At 39.9% G+C, this 21,896-nt stretch overlaps 1 protein-coding gene across 1 annotated transcript in view; it reads left to right on the top strand.

Moving 5' to 3' along the window:
• LOC122558862 (guanine nucleotide-binding protein G(i) subunit alpha-2) overlaps positions 1-21,896 on the top strand; it is a 245,413-nt gene that overhangs the window by 202,250 nt on the left and 21,267 nt on the right. The window contains exons 6-7 of the mRNA XM_043707721.1: positions 13,208-13,337; positions 19,621-19,774. Of these exons, the coding sequence (XP_043563656.1) occupies positions 13,208-13,337; positions 19,621-19,774 (284 nt within the window). The remainder of the gene's footprint in view (positions 1-13,207; positions 13,338-19,620; positions 19,775-21,896) is intronic.

Raw genomic sequence — 21,896 nt, 5'->3', positions numbered from 1 at the left:
CAGGAGTCAGTAAAATAGTCCACAAAATCAATACTGCTTTATCTAGCTTCATTAATACCCGGCTGCATGGGGCCTCTGCGTGTAGAATGGGTATGGTTTAAAAGGGACAAAAATATTTTGGTGTAATGAAAGAACAGTACGGATGAAAATGAATAGAATTATTAATGAAGGTGAGTGTCATTCAATATTGAGATTCAGATTTTATCTGCCTTTAATCCTTGCCAGTGGACCCTTTCTTTTGACCATGATGTGGAGGTGCCTGTGTTTGACTGGGGTGGCCCGGAACAAAGGAAGTCCCACAATACCAGGTTACGGTCCAACAGGTGTATTTGAAATCACCAGCTTTTGGAGTACTGCTACTTTGTCATCTGACATGTGACTTCCTATCTTTTGGGCTACAGTTTGATAACAAGTATGTCTGTTTTGATGAAGCTCGGGTTGGAGGAAGCACAATATTGAAGAATGGTACTCCCCCAACTTACTACAAACTATAAATGTAATTGAAGACTAAAATGTTTTTCAGTTGACTTATATTAATTTTCAGATCCATTTGTCCTGCTTGGCATTTAAAATCCTTAATTTATAAAAATTTGAATGCTGAAATGTTCTGAACTCTGTTTATTCCAGAAGTCAGTCAGATCCACGATTTCTCACTCGCTCTGATTCAGTTTTATTCTTCTCCTTATATTACTCTCTATGCATATGCTCAAAGCAAACCTGAAGATTGATTTTGCCTCAAGTAATACTAATTCATAGAACGAAGGATTCCAGAATTTGCCCTGAATTAAGAATTGGACAACACAGTTGTCATGGCGGTTGCTGGGAGTGTTTGAAAGCAAAGTTTGACACCTGGCATATAAGTAATAGAGTCGTGGAGATGTACAGCATGGAAACAGATTCTTCGGTCCAACTTGTCCATGCCGACCAGATATCCCAGCCCAATCTAGCACCGGGCCCATATCCCTCCAAACTCTTCCTATTCACATACCCATCCAAATGCCTCTTAAATGTTGCAATTGTACCAGCCTCCACCACTTCCTCTGGCAGCTCATTCCATACATGTACCACCCTATGCGTGGAAACGTTGCCCCTTGGATCTCTTTTATATCTTTCCCCTCTCACCCTAAACCTATGCCCTCTAGTTCTGGACTCCCCGACCCCAGGGAAAAGACTTTGTCTATTTATCCTATCCATGCCCCTCATAATTTTGTAAACCTCTGTAAGGTCACCCCTCAGCCTCCGACACTCCAGGGAAAACAGCCACAGCCTGTTCAGCCTCTCCTTGTAGCTCAGACCCTCTGACCCTCCAACCCTGGCAACATCCTTGTAAATTTTTTCTGAACCCTTTCAAGTTTCACAACATCTTTCTGATAGGAAGGAGACCAGAATTGCACGCAATATTCCAACAGTGACCTAACCAATGTCCTGTACAGCTGCAACATGACCTCCCAACTCCTGTACTCAATACTCTGACCAATAAAGGAAAGCATACCAAACGTCGCCTTTACTATCCTATCTACCTGCGACTCCACTTTCAAGGAGCTATGAACCTGCACTCCAAGGTGTCTCTGTTCAACAACGCTCCCGAGGACCTTACCATTAAGTGTATGAGTCCTGCTAAGATTTGTTTTCCCAAACTGCATCACCTCACATTTGTCTGAATTAAACTCCATCTGCCACTTCTCAGCCCATTGGCCCATCTGGTCAAGATCCTGTTGTAATCTGAGGTAACCCTCTTCGCTGTCCACTACACTTCCAATTTTGGTGTCATCTGCAAACTTACGAACTGTACCTCTTATGCTCGCATCCAAATCATTTATGTAAATGACAAAAAGTAGAGGACCCAGCACTGATCCTTGTGGCACTCCACTGGTCACAGGCCTCCAGTCTGAAAAACAACCCTCCACCACCACCCTCTGTCTTCTACCTTTTGAGCCAGTTCTGTATCCAAGTGGCTGTTCTCCCTGTATTCCATGAGATCTAACCTTGCTAATCAGTCTCCCATGGGACACCTTGTCGAATGCCTTACTGAAGTCCATATAGATCACATCATCTGCTTTGCCCTCTGTTACTTTCTCAAAAAACTCATTCAAGTTTGTAAGACACGATTTCCCACACACAAAGCCATGTTGACTATCCCTAATCAGTCCTTGCCTTTCCAAATACATGTACATTCTGTCCCTTAGAACTCCCTCCAACAACTTGTCCATCACCGATGTCAGGCTCACCGGTCTATAGTTCCCTGGCTTGTCCTTATCACCCTTCTTAAACAGTGGCACCACGTTAGCCAACCTCCAGTCTTCTGGCACCTCACTTGTGACTATTGATGATACAAATATCTCAGCAAGATATTTAGAGTTGATGGCTAGTGGCTTGATCAAAGAGAGAAAGGTTTTATTGAATGTCTTAAAGGATGAAAAATGGGTAGAGCTAGGAGCAGTTTAGAAATATAAGAATCTGAAGGTATGGTCATCAGTCGTGGTGTATTTAACATCTGGGATGCTTGTGGGGTTAACTTGAGCTATAATTAGGAGTGAAGATGTTTCAGAAGATGATTTGGTTGAAAGTGATTGATTGTAGATACGGGTGACCTACTGTGGTATTTAAAAACAAGGATGACATTTTAAAATCGATGTTGTTTAATCGAGGGGTAATGTAGGTGGTTGGGACATGTGGTTCAACAAGGACTTGGGCAGCAGACTTTTGGATGACTTCAGATTGGTAGATGCAGCATGGGAGGTAAATTGTGAGAAGACTGGATAGTCAAATTGACAGGTGGCAAAGGCCTGGATGAGTGTTTCAGCAGCAGGTGAGTTGAAGAAGATGCAGAGTCAGGCGATGGTAAACACATGGAAGTTGGCAGATTATGAAAGCACGAATGTGTGGTGTGAAGCTTATGTTAGCGTCAAATACAACACTGAGTTTTTGCAATACTGGTTCACTCTCTAATAGTTGCCAGAAAATGCGATTAATTTGGTAGTTAGGGAACAAAGTCTGTATCAAGAGCAAACATAATTCGAGGAAATTCCTGCTTATTCAGTCCTGGATATTATCCAGGCTGGACAAACAATGTGATAATTTAATGGAAGAATTGAGAGAGGAGCAATAAAGTCCATATCTTACTAGTTTTGTGATTTAAAAATTAGAACCAGAACCCCCCCACAAGATATATTTTCATAATGTTTAGAGAGTGCACAACATCTACTCTGTGTATTTCATAAAAACCACATCAAGTGGTTACTATTTGTAAAATCTGCACTGAGATATAAAGTGTAAGAAAATATTTTGTAGATTTGGGAGATTCCTTTCTCCATTTTTTAATATTTTATATTTCAAATTGAAACACTTTCTTGAACTAATTTTTCAAACAATGTATGGAAGTGAATGATTTGGATGTGAGCATAAGACGTATAGTTAGTACTTTTGCAAATGACACCAAAATTGGAGATGTAGTGGACAGCGAAGAAGGTTACCTCCAATTACAATGGGATCTTGATGAGACAATGGGCTGAGGAGTGGCAGATGCAGTTTGATTTTAGATAATTGCTAGGTGCTGCATTTTGGGAAAACCAATCTTAGCAGGATTTATATACTTAATGATAAGGTCCTAGGGAGTGTTGCTGAACAAAGAAACCTTGGAGTTCAGGTTCATACCTCCTTGAAAGTAGAGTGGCAGGTAGATAGGATAGTGAAGAAGGTATGCTTCCCTTTATTGGTCAGAGTATTGCGTTACAGGAGTTGGGAGGTCATGTTGTGGCTGAACAGGACATTGGTTAGGCCACTTTTGGAGAATTGCATGCAAATCTGGTCTCCTTCCTATCGGAAAAATGTTGTGAAACTTGAAAGGATTCAGAAAAGATTTCGAAAGATGTTGCCAGAGTTGGAGGATTTGAGCTATAGGAAGAGGTTGAATAGGCTGGGGGCTGTTTTCCCTGGAGTATCGGAGGCTGAGGGGTGACTTTATAGGGGAGTCCAGAACTAGAGGGCATAGATTTAGGTTGAGAGGAAAGATAAGAGACCTATGGGGCACATATATGGAATGAGCTGCCAGAAGAAGTGGCGGAGGCGAGTACAATTGCAATGTTTTAAAGGCATTTGGATGGGTATATGAATAGGAAGGGTTTGGAGGGATATGGGCTGGGTGCTGTCAGGTAGGACTAGATTGGATTGGGATATCTGGTCAGCATGGATGAGTTGGACCGAAGGGTCTGTTTCCATGCTGTACACCTCTGACTCTAAGTGAAGTTCAATGAACTAATAGGCCAGACCTTGTTGCAATAATTCAAAGAGGATATGTTGCAATAAAAATCTACTTGCTTAACTAAAAACCAAAGAGATGGTTTGTAGATTCGTAGAGCGCAGAAACAGCCCTTTGGCCCATCAAGTTTGCACTGATGTAACAACCACTAAAAGTGCGCTAATTCCAATTTCCTGGGATTGAATCATATCACAGAGCCATACACCATGGAAACAGACCCTTTTGTGAATGTTATATCTAAATTACTCATCTTTTTTTTTTAAAGGTTGTAAAGTCTCCAACCTCCATTGCTTTCCCAGGCAGTGCACTTCTGATTTGTACCACCTGCTGAACTGGTGGAGATATTTTCACACTGTACATGTGAAAATTACCAACGTTTTGGATGATGATGCAATGGAAAAGCATGTATGTGAGAAGTCGAGGCTGAATGGGTGAATCTTAAGGAGAAATTTGGAACTAGGTGAGAGCAGTCTCACCCACCTGGATGCTGGGGGGGAAAAGGTGGTGTGGAATACCAGGTCAAGGGCAAGGTTACCTTTTGTCATAGTCACATTGAATGTTGTTTGCCACTTTGATACTGTAGCAAGTGGTGTGGAGGAACCTGACTGAAGGAAAGCTGAGCATGGATTTAGAAAATTACAACAAAATCAAGCAGTTGAAAGAACAAAGCAAGATTAGAGCTGCAGCAGAACTTTGCAAGATCCTCAAGGGTCAAGGATATGTAGGTGTATGCTTCTCAATGACTGTCTGACTGTGAATTTGTCTTTGAACTGTGTGCTAACGTTCCTTTGTCACCTAGGTTTCCTTGAAACTGAAGGGTTGCTTTTGCACATGGATCTGATTCATAGATATTTATAGTATAGGAGGAGGCTAATTGATCCATTGTGTTACTACTTACCTTCTGCAAGAGCACTTAGCTAGTTCAACTGCTTTACTTTCCTTGCATGAAAGTACATCATGTTCTCAGATTAGATTACTTAGTGTGGAAACAGGCCCTTTGGCCCAACAAGTCCACACCGAGCCTCCGAAGAGCAACCCACCCAGACCCATTCTCTCACGTTTACCCCTGACTAATGCACCTAGCACTACGGGCAATTTAGCATGGCCAATTCATCTCACCTGCACATTTTGTTTGGACTGTGGGAGGAAGCCGGAGCACCTAGAGGAAACTCACACAGACATGGGGAGAATGTGCAAACTCCACACAGACAGTTGCCCGAGGCGGGAATTGAATCCGGGTCTCTGGCACTGTAAGGCAGCAGTGCTAACCACTGAGCCACCGTGCTGTGTTGTTAATTTTTCCTATTTGTCATACTGGTATCTTCTGATTCTTAACCCTTCCGAGAGAGAGAGTCTTTTCCCCCGCCACTCTGTTTAGACGATTTTGAACATCGCAGTATTTCTCAGGCTTCTCTAAGTAAACCAACCATTCTTCTCTAATCTATGTACATAACTAAAATTAGTATGTTCAGCAAAGGAATAATGCATTTATTGGAACATCTACCTTCAAATTTACTTTGTTTTTATTCAGAATTCTAGGTAGTGACACCCTTGAATGAACAGCATTTAGGTTTTAGAAAAATTTAGAATTCATGTTCCATTCTAGAAAGTCTGATCGCAAAAGATAGCACTGGAGCCAATCTTTACATGCTTTCGTAAATTCATCTTCCAATCTGAGAACCACAATTAGGTTCATTCCTGTTTAAAGAAGTATAAGTGGATTTGTAGTTAATGCACACCACCTGCATGCCATTAAGCACAATTAACGTGCAATTAACATTTAATGTGTAACAGGAGGTTATTTATATTAAATAATCATTGTCTAATTTATTGCTGTTATTTGACTAATCCTGTCCCATGAGTTTTCTAGTTGTCTTGTAATTAGAAACTGCTCACCCAAAATAGTTTTTTTTTAGAGAAAGATATGTTATACGCAACATTATGGTTGATGAATTTGGCAGATAGTTGCGCAATTAAAACTTTTTACTGTTAACATATTTTCATGTCCATAACCCAGACCTCTTTTTAATTCTGCACTGAATTTTCACCGGCTGTCATGGTTGACACTATCCTTTTATGCTTAGCTTGAGCTGTCCTGCGTATTCTTGAACTCATGATGCATAAAGGATTTTAAAACTGTCTCCCAATGTTGATGTGGGAGAAGTATGCAATAGATTATCCATTAACATGAGTTTCTCAAACATACTTTTATCATAGTCTCTTACCTTTTTGTATGTTTTCTTCAAAGATCTCACTGCAGTTTGTGAGAAATTGACCAAATTTGTTCTTTCAAATTTGGGTATTGTAAGTAAAGCTCCTCTTTCACAACCACCTATTTCCAAGGACTGCCACGTTTTTCCCCAGTCATGGGATGTGGGCATCGCTGGCTGACGCAGCATTTATTGACTGTCCCAGTTGCCCTGGAGAAGATGGTGGTGAGTTGTCACCTTGAACCACTGCAGTCCATTTGGTGCAGGTAAATCAACAATGCCATTGTGGAGGAGGTTGTAGGAGTTTGACCCAATGAAGGTTGAGGAGCAATGGGTATATTTCCGAGTCAGAATGGTGAGTGCTTGGAGGAGAATTTGCATGTGATGGTTTACCATCTATTTTCTGTCCCTGCCCTTCTAGACGCTGTGGTGTCAGAGCAGCCTTTCTGCAGAGGATCTCATAGATAGTACACACTGTTGCTACTGAGCATTGGTGATATGTACATTAGCTTAGATGCATTTGTAGTTTTTCCTTTGCCATCCTGATTTGTATTTTCTTATTGCTCATCAAAGCTCCAAGACATCCTCTGCATGTAAGAAGCCCGACTGAAAATCAACGTGCCATTAACTTAAACAAATGCCTGGCCGTGGGAGTTGCCTTCACAGTGAGAAGTACTATTGATAAGCAGAGCTCCTGTATTTAACTCATTTTTACTGTAATATTCCTGTCGCACCCAATCTATGGTGTAATCTAGCCATCTACTTCTGGTTTCTGGGAAATTAAACTGAGAACATTCAGTCTTTATTATTAGTGTTGTGCGTTATGCTCTCTTATCACTCCTATCCCTAATCTACATTGCATTCGGGGAGACATAATGTTATTGAGACCAGTTGTGATCTTTAACTATGGTAAATATCTGTTCATGGCAATTTCATTCATTATTAGCTTTTATCTTCTGCTTTCTCCCACAAATAAGTAATGTACTGTTAACAGCTAATTAATTCATTTTAATTATTTGTTCTAGGGTGTGTGTTGATGGCAAATTGGGCCATATATTGCCCATCCTTAATTGCCAGTGATAATGAAATGATGCAGTATAATTTCAAGTCTAGATGGCTTGTGGTTCAGAAGAGAGCATGCAATGATATCTGAGTGACATGGCTGATAAATATGAATGTGTTATAGTCAAGTTTGCTGATGACACAAAAATAGGTGGGCAAGGCAAGAAAGTGCTGAGAATGACCCAGATTGTGGAGAGGTATTGACGGGTTAAGTGAGTGGCCAAGAACTTAGCAGATGGAATATGATATAGGAAAATGTGAGGTTATGCACTCTAGCAAGAAGAATACATGAGCTGGATATTATTTAAATGTAGAAAGCTACAGAACAGTAGGATTTGAGAATCCTTGTCCATGAAACACAAAACACTAGCATCCAAGTTCACTGGCTAATAGGGAAGACTAATGGAATGTTGGGCTTTATTTCAAATGAATGGAGTATAGAAGTAGGAGGGTTATGCTAAAATTATACAAGGCATTAGTCACATCACAGTTGGAATATTGTGAACAGTTTGGGACCTTATCTTAAGGAAAGATAAACTAGCATTGGAGGCAGTCCAGAGAACGTAGACGAGCCTGATACCAGGACTGTCATATGAGCATAGGTTGAGTAGATTGGAGCTGTACCCATTGGAACTTAGAAGAATCAGAGACAACTTTATTGAAACACAAGATTATTAGGGGAGTTGACAGGGTAGATGCAAAACAGATTGTTTCTCCCTTATGGAAGATTGTAGCATCAGAGGGCATAATGTCAATAAGGAATCACACATTTAAGACATGTGAGGAAGAATTTCTTTTCTGAGGGTAGAGAATCTGGGGAATTCTTTACAGAAACTGGTATTCAAGGCTGCGATAGATTTTTAATCATGAAGGGAATCAAAGATCATAGCGAAAATTCAGGAACAAAGTTGAGGATTATCAGATCAGCAATGATCTCATTGAGTGGCAGAGTAGACTCAATGGGCTGAATGGCCTACTTCTGTACCTACCTCTTATAGTCTCATGCAATTGATGGTGGTAATCCCATGCCTTCTCCTGCCCTTGTCATTCTGGTAATTGATGATGCAGATTTGGAAGGTGCTGTGAACAGTAGCCTTGGCAAATTATCATTAGAATGGTGCTGGAAAAGCACAGCAGATCAATCAGCATCCGAGGAGCAGGATGAAGGGCTTTTGCCGGAAACATTGATTTTCCTGCTCCTCGGATGCTGCCTGACCTGCTCTGCTTTTCCAGCACCACTCTAATCTAAACTCTGATTTCCAGCATCTGCAGCCCTCACTTGTGCCTTGTATCTGGTCAGCGCTGTTATATTCAATTTAAATAAATATCTGAAAGAAACATGCTATATTTGTGATAGAGAAAATGACACTAAAAGTGGAGAAAGGTCCAATGGAAGAATTCAATTACATGATTTTTTTAGGTATCGTGAGAGAGGGATGCTTACCAGTCCCTCACTTTAGGCTAATAAAATCATGCCCTTGTATTTCTTGGTGACTTTTTCTATTAAAGTCATGGCAGTCTGTAGCACAGAAGAAGTCTTTTAAACATCGAGTCAGCAGTAAACCAGAAGAAACATCTCTTGTTGTAATCCTCTTGCCCAGCGCTTGGCCGATAGCCTTTTATGCCTTGGCATCACAAGTGCACATCAAAATACTTCCAAAATGTAAGAGTTTCTGCTTCTACCATTCTTAAGACACAATGAGATTCCCATCACCCTCTGAGTGAAAAACAAATCCTTTTGAAACATTGGAAAATAAGAATTGACCTCTTTGTCCCACTATCTTATACTTTAGTAATTTCTTCCCTGTCCCCACCTATCTGTTATTGCTTAATGAAACTCTGTGACCTGGTTTGAGAGCTGTCCTACTGCAAATTGGATACCTTATTTGTGATTGTCAACATTTGGTCTAAATAACCTGGTCAGTAAATTGCTGGGGCAAAATTCGAAATTGCTGGAAAAGCTCCGCAGGTCTGGCAGCATCTGTAGAGAGAAATCAGCGTTAATGTTTCAGTCAAGTGACCCGTCATTAGAAATAAAATGCTAGATTCCATTTACACCAAATTCGTGTTCTGTAAAACAATAACATTTTTTTAGATTCTTGTTTCATTCCACATGTTTTATTGGAATTATGACAATTTGAGAACACTGCGGCTTGTGTTAATAGAAATAATGCTACACATTGCTGATCCTGAAATATAATGACAGCTCATATAGTGCCTGCAGGCAGCCTTACTTAACTTCTGAAAGACTGTTAGAAGTTATGTTTCTTGATTGATTGATTGATTGTCATTTACTTGAGATCAGGTTATAACAAAGACCTTGGCCAGGTTTGACATCAATGAAAGGAAAGAGAGATCTCAACCTCCCCAACCCACCCATCCAACTATCCCTGTCACTTTATTCCTCTCAGTTAAATCAAACCTCTGGATCAAAAGCAAATACATGTGCTTTCCAATTCAATCCTTGAAAGGTATTGCTCCTGAACATTCACCCAGCAGTGACAACAGACCTAATCTACTCCCGAGAAATACCCTATTGTCAAAGTTGCGTGGAACATGTTTGTGTGTAAATGTTTAACTATTTAAAGCTGTTTGGAGGAAATAAAATAATTAATGGACATGAAAGCACAAAGTTAGTGGAATGTAAGTAGATAAACAAAGTTTGCTCATATCTTAAGGCATCTTTCATTTGGCTCCAAAGGCAGTAGTTAACAATACATTTAGAATTTTGTGTACAAAACAGACTTAAAGTTGAAGGTACTGTTGCGTTCTGTAGATGTGCCAAGTTAATTTGTGGATCAATTGCACCAGTAAAAAACCTCATTGTATTCTGATAGGAATGTCAAGACTCGCCTTAAATGCTGACAGCTCCTATGGTTCGTTCCTTTAGTCCTCTTGTAGCAATAATTGACCGTTCAGCTCATTCCGAGCGTGTTATTTTTCAGTGCGGTCTTCCAAGATAGTCTCCTTTATTTGATCAATAGATGGCTGACAGTCTGTGCCGGTAATTTAATTCGGTTGCCCTAATGACATCGCGAGCATGAAGACAGAAGCTTAAAAGGTTTATGAATGTCAGCAGAGAGTGAATCGCTGATGACTTTCATTACCAGATGTCATTTGTTTGTCATAAAAACTTAACAGTTTATATGTTTGTTTGAAATAACATTAATTCTATTCACAGTGCTTAAGCCTGATAGAAGTAGTATTTTGCAAAAAGCAGGGTAACAGATCTGATCAGCACAGAAGATAACCTGGGTTGGATGATAAGCCATACTGGGTTAGCATTGACAGCATCACCCAAGCTAGGGTAATCTAACTGTCTGAACTTTATGCCTCTGATATGATGGCCTCCGCCTTCTGTTTCTATGTTCCACTTTATTGTCCATTGGAACTCCTTGGTTGCTCCAATGTTCTTCAATACTGCTTACCATTCTAACTGTCTGAGCTTAGCACTGAAGCTCCCTTTCACATGATCAGAAGGGTCGTGTAACATCTTGTTCCATACTTGTAACAATATAACCAGCTGGTACAGGAGAGAGATTGTTTCACAATTCATGATTTATTTTACAAGATCCTAAACTCCTGTGCGCAGTGTAGTACAATAACAATAATAGACCTAAATAGTCTTAGCTACACTTATTAGTAACTCTTCCTTTTGAAAGCATCTGGTGATAAAATTTAACTCTCACTTGGCCTAAGTGATGCTGTCCCTTTGGTCTGTGTTCGCTTTATGTGTAATGACCTTTATGGATTGTGTACTCATTTTTCTAATGGGAAAATGAACCCTCCTCTTTTCTCCCCCCCCCCCCATACGTATCATTTCTGTAGTGATAAATGTATTGACTTGGGCGTAGAAGCAATTTACTCAAAGAGCTGGTACAGACACAATGGACTGAATGTTTCCATCCAGTAAATATACAGTTTGCCATAGAATCATAATCTGGATTAGTGGTGCTGGAAGAGCACAGCAGTTCAGGCAGCATCCAAGGAGTGATTTTTACCTCATAGAATCATAAAGCTAGTCCCAAATTCCAAAGTTAGTCAGTCAGCACCAAGGTGTCTGGAACGTGCCGCATCTAGCCTCATTGTCCTGCGCCATTTGGATTTTCAGCTTTTGCTCACTGTGCAGCTGGAAAGTGCGTGGCTCGGAATGTGCCTGAGGACAGGTTTGTGCTTGGGCTTGGGCTTGGGCTGTGTTTCTGGTTAGAATCAGGGAACCTTAGTACTTTGGTTCATGCGTAAAGAATGGTAATTTAAGTGTCCTCCCAGAGGGTTGCTGAAATGATTTCCCAATAAGAATTATCCTCGTGGCTAAGAAAATTGGAACACAAGCATATTGCGGAACTCCAAGTCATAGCCTAAAGTATTGTTTTAAAAGTCAAACCCATATTCTGATCAATATGATCAACTCCTGAATTAATCTCACTGTTAAGTTAGCCTAATGTCGGGAAACCATGCCAGTCAGAACAGAACCTCTACTTTGGTTTTGTGTCCAGGCTTTTATAAATAGGTGAGGTTTCCCAGTTCATTTTATTCTTGTTCACCACAATAAGGCAGATTGTACAGGATCTCACGAACAAATGACTACACCTTCTGCATGAAGAGAATGGGTTAGTATGTCACACAGAATTAATAATGAATGTTTTCTTGAATGAAGCACCAGAAGGATATATGGGATGACTGCCATGTTACACGGATCATTTTGATAAATGGAACAGCACCAAGATAGGCAGTTCCAATTTTCCAGCTTTAGCCAGAACTGTATATGTTGCAAACTTCTACACAGGCGCATGCGCAAAATTAAGTCCGATGAAGAGTATTACTTCTTTGTTGAACCCATTTTTTTCTTTCAAATTACAAAGCATTCAGGCAATTCTCATTTTTTCAGTATTGTTTTACTCACTGTTAAGTGTGCTGGGATGTTTAGCTACTTTAAAGATGCTCCATGAATGGTTGAACAAATATAACTGAGTACTCTCACTCCCTGGGATTTGGTGTCTCAGCTGTATTGTGAAAATAAATAGAGACAAATGAACCAATGATGTGATGAAAGACTGCAATATTTATCCCAGCTTGATGGGCCCTTGTGTATAGAACTATCAAACAAACCACATGAAAGATTCTGATGGGAGATGTTTGTATCACGTAGTTGAGAACTGATGCTCAGCATTTGCATTACCCAAGAAATACCACTGCTGACCCAGTGTTCACTGGGCTTGCTTTAATGTACTAAAGGTTATTTTGATGACTAAGCTATTTGAGAGAAGGTAAAGGTCTGTGAACATTCATTCTTTGACTGGAGGTCTGAATTAAAGTTGTCTTTGTCTAGTAGAATCTGTAATACAGTCAACATTACCTCAGCAACTACCTGCAAATGTAAAGTTTCACAGTTCATTTTGCAATTTGAAGTTTAAAGACTTGACATCACACATATATATATTTTCAGACTCTCCAGTCAAACAAGATTTGATCACAGCAGGTTATAGTTCAAAATTTAAAATACCGCTGTCTCACTAATTTAATCAAAATTTATGTAATGAACAAATACCAAGCTGCAGGAATAAATGTCCATGCAATGGATCAGTCCTTTGATTACAATAATATTTTTAAAAATTGATCAGTCCCCAAGTACTAACTTGAAAGTTTAAACGGCTGTATCGATTTTTTTCATCTGCAGGATGTTTGATGTCGGTGGACAGAGATCTGAGAGAAAGAAATGGATCCATTGCTTTGAGGGTGTTACTGCTATCATCTTCTGTGTAGCTCTTAGTGCATATGACTTGGTCCTGGCTGAGGACGAGGAGATGGTGAGTAAATATATCTTGGAGTTTTGAAAGTTCGGCAGGATAATCTGTTTTTAATTAATCCATAAATGCAGAATTTATGTTGATACTTCAAAAGAAATTTCAGTGGGCTGCGTTAATTATTAGTGTCATTCAGAAATTGTTTCCACAATTAAGAGCATTTTAAGTAGGCTAACTTGAATCCAGCATGACAAATACACAGAATCAGATTTATGGAACAGAAAGAGGCTATTGAGTCCATCATGTCCATTCCCACTCTACATATCCTAGTTTCATATCTTCTCTCAGCTCTTAGCATGTAGCTCAATAGGTTATACCATCTGAAGTGCTCCAGTGTTCTTCAAATGCCAAGACAGCATTTGATGCTACAGTCCTTTCAGGCAGAGATCTCCAAACCCTCACCACCCTTTTAACGACCTGTTCTGCTCTCTTAAGGGATCTGTAGCATGTGTTCCAAGGTGTTTGTTTCTGTACGTTCTCAATCTGGTATTGTTTTTCCTTCTCAAATAAATTACCTGCACACTTCTCCAGATTCAACTTAATATACAGTTTTTGGGAGAACATTGCGTCTCAACTCCCCTGTAGCTTTCTATTGATTATTTTAAGTCTCTATCCCCTCATTAATTTTTACGATAATGGAAATTAGTCCTTCCAATCCACTGTATAAAACACCTGGGTTTTTTCAAATTAGTTAAATCTACCCTTGGCTCCTATGTTCCAAATTAAGCAAGAAATAATCTTTGGTTTATCCAATCATTCTTCATCCCTAATCTTACTGTGTAGGTCATGTCCAATAAAATGGAGGTGACAGTGGAGATTTTGTCTAGTGGGGCGGACAAGGTTAGAAGTCACACAACACCAGGTTATAATCCAATAAGTCTATTTGAAATCACAAGCTTTCAGAGCGCAGCTCCATCAGGTGAAGTGGAGGGGATTGTGCAGACACTATTTAAAGATAATTGCAAGATAATTCCAGGTAATTAAGAGTGTCAAAAGATAGTACAAATAGTATGAGTGGAATGTAGACCTGCTGCATATCAAGTCTTTGCAGGTGATCAGAAGTGTCATTTGGTGTGAGTAAAGTGTCAACAGTTAAATAGCAATGGAAGGGATAATCTGTGATCTGATTAATTGAGGCAGAAAGATAATTCCAAAAAAATCCATATTCACCTGATGAAGGAGCAGTGATTTCATAGTTTGTTATTTCAAATAAACCTGTTGGTAACGTATCGTGTGACTTCTAATTATGGCTGATGAAGGAAGCTATCCGATATTGCTTCCCCCCCGAAAACCACCTTAGCCACCTGTTCTGCTATCTTAAGGGATCTACAGATGTGCTCCCAGGTATGTCTGTTTCTGGGCATTCTCAATCTGGTATTGTTTTTCCTTCTGAAATAAATTACCTGCACATTTCTCCAGATTCAACTTAATTTACAATTTTTGTGCTTACTTGATCAGTTGGTTGATATCTTTAAACTCCTTCCTCACTATCAATCATAGTCAATTTTTGCACCATCTCTTAAGCACTTCTTAATCACTGCCTACATTTAATTCTATCATTAATATATGATCAGCAAGGAACCCACTATTGAGATCATAGCAAATAACCTTCCAGTCCCAAAAAAGCAGTCAACCATAACTCTCTGCTTCCTGCCACTGAGCTATTTTTGGATCCAACTTTCCACTTTTCCATGGATTCCATGTGCTTTTGATTTTCTGACTAGTCTGCCATGTGGAACCTTGTCAAAACTGTTGCTAAAATCTATGTAGACTACTTCAAGCACACTGCCATCATTGATGTTTCCTTGTGATACCGCAAAATATTCAGTACAGTTAAAAGACTGTGTCTGACTAACTATTCCATGCTGACCTTTGTTAATCTGTGCCTTTCTAAATGATTTACATTGTCTAGATCTTGCTCGGTAATTTTCCCACCGCAGAGATTGGGCTGACTGACCTGTAATTCCCCAGTTTATCCTTTCTCTCTTTTTCAGCAACATTCTAATATTAGCAGCCGCTTAGCACCACAGCTCGCCAGAGGACACTGGAAAATGATTTTTGATATTTCTTTACTTGTCCCCCTCAGTAGGTTGAGATGCATTTTATCCAGACCTTGTGATATATGGACTTTTAAGAATGCAAAACATTTCCTCCTCCCAATTCAACATCCCCTGCCATTTTTACCCCATCTAATATTTCACGTCCTTCTTCAACTAAAATGTTTGCTTTATCCGTTTGATTCATGAAAACAAACGCAAAGGATTCACAAAGAACCTTGCCTATGCCTGTTATCTCCACACGTAGAAATAATTGGCCATAGCTTCTCTTGACTTATTCTTTCTCTTTTGCTTTTTATGCATTTATAAAGATAAAACGATTTGGGTTTTCTGCAGGTATACTCACCAGTGTATTTTCATGCCCACTCTTTGCTTTCCATACACCTTTATAATTTCACTCCTGGACATTTTATATTCCTCTAAGATTTCAGCAACTATGAGTTCTTAGTATGAACTTGTTAAAACTTGAACTTACTCTGTGTGATCTTTGAGATGTCATTGCATTGTGTGGTTATGAGTGATGGGGGTATTCAGATTTGAGTTCCACCCCTTTCCTTTGTCAGATTATATTTAGTTTGTATTCTCCTTTTGCTCCTTCATGAATGTCTTTCACCACTCTGGCATTGATTTACTTTCAAGCCGGTGTATCCGGTCCACTTTTGTGAAGTTACGATATTCTTAGTAAGATTGACCTTTCCAGAGTCTAAGTCTTTTATAGACACTCAATTGTACATCATAGAAGAGGCTCTTTGGCCCATCAAGTCTGCGGTGACCTGTCCACACGAATCTCACTTTCTGGCATTTGGCACATAATCTTGAACGTTATGACGGTTCAAGTGCCCATCCACATACTTTTTAGAGGTTGAGGTCTCATGCTTTTACTGCTCTCCCAGGCCATATGTTCTGGATGCCCTCCACCTTCTGAGTGGCGAAACAAAATTTCCTCAAATCTCCTCTAAACCTCCCTCACCTTTAAAGTTTTGCCCCTTGTTATTGACCATTCAAATAAACGGCACTGCTGTTTCCTAAGCAGCCTGTCCAAGCCCCTCATAATCTGACACATCTCAATCAGGTCCTCTCTCAGCCTTCTCTGCTCAAAAGCATATTTAGTCCGTCTTTGTAGCTAAAATGCTTCAACCTAGAGAACATCCTGGTGAGTCTCCTCCTCACACCCTTCGTGACCGATGCTTCCTATTATGTGGTGACCTTTTGCTCTACCTGTCTTTATGCTTTCCTAGAATAGAACTAAATCTCTCTGAATTTATGACCAGTAGCAGTGAAAAACTGTCTTAATGAAGCTCCTTCCACTTGGCTAGATTTGTTTTCTGAAACAAAGTTCAGAATTTCTTCTTGTTGGCTTGCTATGAATTACCTTAAAATATAATAACCTGCATTCATTTTAAGATTTCTGCACCTTCTGTATCCTTTACAATTAAGTTATTCAAGTTGATATTACTTGTATTCTGAGCAGTGGAGTTGCCCTTCCTTTATTCCATGGTTAAATCTTGAGGCTTTATTGAATGCCCCTTCTAGCATGTCAGCTGTTCTCTTCAAATTTGGTGGTTTCTTCAACTATTAATATCGTAATATTGTAACAAATATTTTTGGTCTTTTTAAGTTGCTATCACGCTTAAGTTAAAACATCAGGGATGAGGGACTTATGTCCGAAACGTCGATTCTCCTGCTCCTTGGATGCTGCCAGATCTGCTGTGCTTTTCCAGCACCACACTTTCAACTTTGATCTTGAGCACCTGCAGTGTTCATTTCCTCCTAAAGTTATCATAGTCTAACCTGGACTGCTGGGCTACTCTCATTAGAGAGAAAACTGATGCTGGTTTAACTTGAGGCTCATCACACCTTGGGCAATGGGAGAGGTTGAGAAGAGGAGTCTTTCATGGTAACTTTGACCAGAGTGGGAAATTGGATCCATGCTGTTGGCATCACTGCATCACCAATCAGCCATCAAGCCAGTTGAGCTAACCGACCTGCTAAAAACATAGTACAGTTCAATTTTAAGAATAGAGTTATACAACACAAAAACAGATCTTTTGATCCAACTCCATGCTGATCAGGTATCCTGAACTGAATTAGTCCCATTTGTCTGTGATTGCCTCATATCCCTCTTAAACCTTTCCTATTCATGTTCCTGACCACATCCCTTTTGAATGTTGTAATTGGATCCAAGTCTACCAGCTCCTCTGGCAGCTCATTCCATACACACACCACCCTCAGTGTGAAAAAGTTAATTTCAGGTCCTTTTTAAAATCTTTCTCTTCTCACCTGAAATCTATACTCTCTAGTATTAGACTCCCCTGCCCCTTTCTCCTCCCCCCAAAAAAAATCTTGGCTATTCACCTGATCACCTCATAATTTTATAAACCTCTGTCTGGTCACCAGTCAGCTTCCTGTACTCCAGGGGGAAAAATCCCAGCCTCTCCTCATAACTCAGACCCTCTAGTCCGGCAATATCCTTACCCTCTCTGTATCCTTTCTAGTTTACAACATCAAAATACAATCTTTAATTACCTACTAATTGTAAGAAACAAATTAAAATGCAATGTCAAACATGCATGCACATGTATTAAATTTAAAAAGGGGAATGCTTCAGGTACAGAGACAAAAATAAAAGTTACGTGGTTTAAAAATTCTTAAGAGCCCTTGAGGTGTTACAGCTGTTCAATTATTAACTTGTAATCCCAACAGTGGCAAAGTGTAGAGTTCCTGTTGCATGGTTGTTTCCCCAATTTGATTTCTCAATGGGGTGTGGTGAGAAGAGAACAAGAGTGGGAGAGAGAGGGAGATACTGAATCTTTCAGGTCTTACTGTTACAAACTTGCTTTTCCTTCTGTCTGCTGTGCTGCTAAAAGATGACTGTTGAAATATGGTTTGTTTGTGTAATCCAAGTATAGCTGCATTGTCTTTCCAAGTTGAACAGTTGCAGGCAAAAATTCATGTCTGATATCTGTAACCAATTGTACAAATGTGAATTGAAACAGGAGATGCACATTTCTTGACTCTGATTTCAGTTATTTTAGATAAAATGGTGATTTCATTGCAGATAGTTTTGGTTATTCTGCATTGATTTCCTGGACTTGTCTCAATCTGTGGACAGGTGATCATGGCAACCATTTTAGGAATTTACTTTTTTTTTTAAATGTAAACCACTTTAATCCATGAAAGATCTCAGGTATTAAAATCAGATGATGGATGTTGAAAATTGAAAGCCATATATCACTCTAGTAACACTTATAAAATTGATATCCAGTGTTAAATGGGATGTGATCAATGGATGCAGATTAATTAATAAGCCCAAGCTCAAGGCAGGAACTGCCTGCTTTTCCAAATCTCTTGCATACCATTTGGAAAATGGGAAGTCAGAAACCTTGCTTTTCATTTAATTATTTTCCTGAGATGGAGAAGCTGAGATGAAGAGGGCTTGTGCTCAGTGAGGGGTGAGGAGAATCTATATATCACATTGAAGAGAAACACTCTTCTCTGTTCTCACTCCCACTCTGTCTTTATGGGGTACTATGCTAGTGCCATGATGAGTTCACTTTACAGTGTTTTGGGGAATAATGTCTAAAGAATATTGTCATTACCTCAAGTTATCAGGGTTCAAGATGGTTAAATGCTTTGAAGGAAATGAGTAGACGTACCTGGATTCAAACCTCTTACTGGCTGATGGGATCAATATTTCCTTGTTAAGAATATGATCTGGTAAAATGGAAGTGGTAAAATGAAAACTGTTTCATTGATCCAGTTTGGGGTCTGGGCATATTATGCAGAGTACACCAAAATTGTGTCTGATCAATTTGGGAGTGCTTGATGTTAACTCCAGAGGACAAGAGATGGGAAGCATTCAATATCGCAGTATTAAACATCCTTGGATTTTTAGAAAGAACATAAGTGACCTGTTCCCTAGATATCTGATGAAGGGCTTATGCGTGAAATGTCGACTCTTCTGCTCCATGGATGCTGCCTGACCGGCTGTGCTTTTCCAGCGCCACACTTTTTGACTCCAATCTCCAGCATCTGCAGTCTTCACATTCCCTTAGATTAAGTCAGACTTTGAAGAAACCACTGATCCAAACGTTTTTAAGAATAATGTTGTTCTGTAGAAAGCAGGTGTGCGTGGAATATCTGGGTTCTGCATTGCTTATTAAGTTGTTTCACACTGCACCAGGCTGGAAGTAAGCATTCCATAATGAAGCCACTCTCCTCTGTTCCAGAATCGCATGCATGAGAGCATGAAACTTTTTGACAGTATTTGCAACAACAAATGGTTCACGGATACTTCTATCATCCTCTTCCTCAACAAGAAGGACCTGTTTGAAGAGAAGATCACCAAGAGTCCCCTGACTATTTGCTTCCCTGAGTATTCAGGTAGGTGCTTAGATGTGTTCTTTCTTTGCCTTCTCATGGAGTGGCAAAGACTAACATTGTGACCAGTCCCCAAATGCTCTTGAATGGAATGTCTGTTTCAGAGGGCATTTAAGAGTCAACCACATTGCTGTGGATTTGAAAGCATGTTTATTGCAGACGATGTAAGGAATGACTGGTTTCTTTCCCTGAAAGACTTTAGTGAAACAGATGAGTTTGGGTTACATGGTTAATTGAAAGCGGAAGGAAAGGTGGAGTGCTTTATTTTTAGAGAGACAGGTTTTCCTGTTATACCCTGTCTATTCTGGAGAGGAGTGAGACTGTGTGCATCGGCCCTATGTTACGTGTCTCCCTGCTGAAAATGTGCCTGACTGAGGCATGTAAAATCCACTCCCAGCTTTCAATCCAGAATTCATTAATTGCAATTAAATTCCACCATACCTGGTGAGATTTGAACCCACATCCCCAGAGCATTAGCCTGGGCCCTTGGTTCACTAATCTGGTGACCTTACCATTTTTCCCCTTGCCACAGTAAAAGAAAATTGAGTTAAAATAGCTGAGTTGATCAGCATTTGAAATTAAAAGAATGTTTGGTGAGCATTTTGGGTGTCACTATCTATCAAAGCTGGTGGAATCTAAGCAGTCAACACATCTGCAGTTTAACCCCCTGTTTGCTCTTCGGATGCTGATTGACATTAGCATTTCTAGCCTGTTTTTGTTTGTAATTTCTAATGTTCTGCATTCTTTTCAGATCTGAATATTCCTTTGTTCCAATTTGGCATAGTTCAAAGAAATAGATGTCACTGATGCAAAGTGAGACTGGTCTTGATTTTTGACTTTTTTCCAAAAGAAACTTTGTGGCAAAGAAAGAAAGGTTTCCTCCGTCTACTTGGTGCAGTGAAATTTTAAATGACGCTTGATTAAAATATCAGTTCTGTTGTAACCAGCACATAAATGACGCCCATGTCCCTTTTTATTGTTTATTTTAGCAAGTCAAACACAAAAGTATGTCGTCATGTAAATATGAGATAAAGTGAGGATCAAAATGGAGTAGAACAATTTCACATATTCAAGTTCACTTCACAATTTATGGGCGGCAAGGTGGTGCAGTGGTAAGCATTGCTGCTTCACAGTACTAGGGTTCCAGGTTCGATTCCAGTCTTGAGCAACAGTCGGTGTGGAGTTTACCCTTCTCCCCGTGTCTACATGGGTTTCCTCCAGGTGCTCCGGTTTTCTCCCACAATCCAAAGATTTGCAGCTTAGGTGGATTGGCCATGTTAAATTGCCCACAGTGTCCACAGGTGTGCAGGCTAGGTGGATTAGCCATGGGATATGCAGGTTTACAGGGATAAGGTAGAGGGGGAGGGTTTGGGTGGAAAATTTGTTGTTGACTCAATGAATTGAATGGCCTGCCCTCACTCTGTAGGTATTCTATGAAAGTATATGCCTTTACAAAGTATCGTCAAATGATTTTAGGATTAATGTCATTTCAAGTGATCAGAGACCCTTAATGTACAAATCCCTGTAATACTGCATTAAGACTCAATATTTCAGGAATAATATTCAGAATATTATTAAATATTACTAAGTATTATTGACCTTGGCGAAGGTGCAGTACTGTTTACCAGTCTATTACTGGGAATAATATAGTTAAGTTATGGGACAGTTTTGCAGTCTGAATAACGAAGGATAAGGAAAGATTTACTTTGCATGTGAAAAATGGTTGAAAGACTTGATAGAATAGAGTGAGAACATTTCCTCAACTTGGAAACTTGTCCTCAATTTTGGAACCCAAACTGAGGGGTGGGTGGCATAACCTTAAATTTTCAGCAAGGCCACTCAATGGTAATATCAGGATGCAGAGGAGAAAGTGAGGTCTGCAGATGCTGGAGATCAAAGTTGAAACTTTAATGCTGGAACAGCACAGCAGGTCAGGCAGCATCCAGGGAACAGGAGATTCGACGTTTTGGGCACAGGCCCTTCTTCAGGAATGAGCAGAGAGTGTTCAGCAGGAGAAGATAAAAGGTAGGGAGGAGGGACTTGGAGGAGGGGCGTCCAGGTAGCTGTGGGAGTCGGTTGGTTTGTAGTAGATGTCCGTGTTGATTCGGTCGCCTGAGATAGAAAC

This window comes from Chiloscyllium plagiosum, chromosome 18 (assembly GCF_004010195.1).
Source record: "Chiloscyllium plagiosum isolate BGI_BamShark_2017 chromosome 18, ASM401019v2, whole genome shotgun sequence".
In the NCBI taxonomy this organism is placed as follows: Eukaryota; Metazoa; Chordata; class Chondrichthyes; order Orectolobiformes; family Hemiscylliidae; genus Chiloscyllium; species Chiloscyllium plagiosum.
The sequence above is the reverse complement of the archived record's forward strand: the minus strand, read 5'-3'. Positions and strand labels throughout refer to the sequence as shown.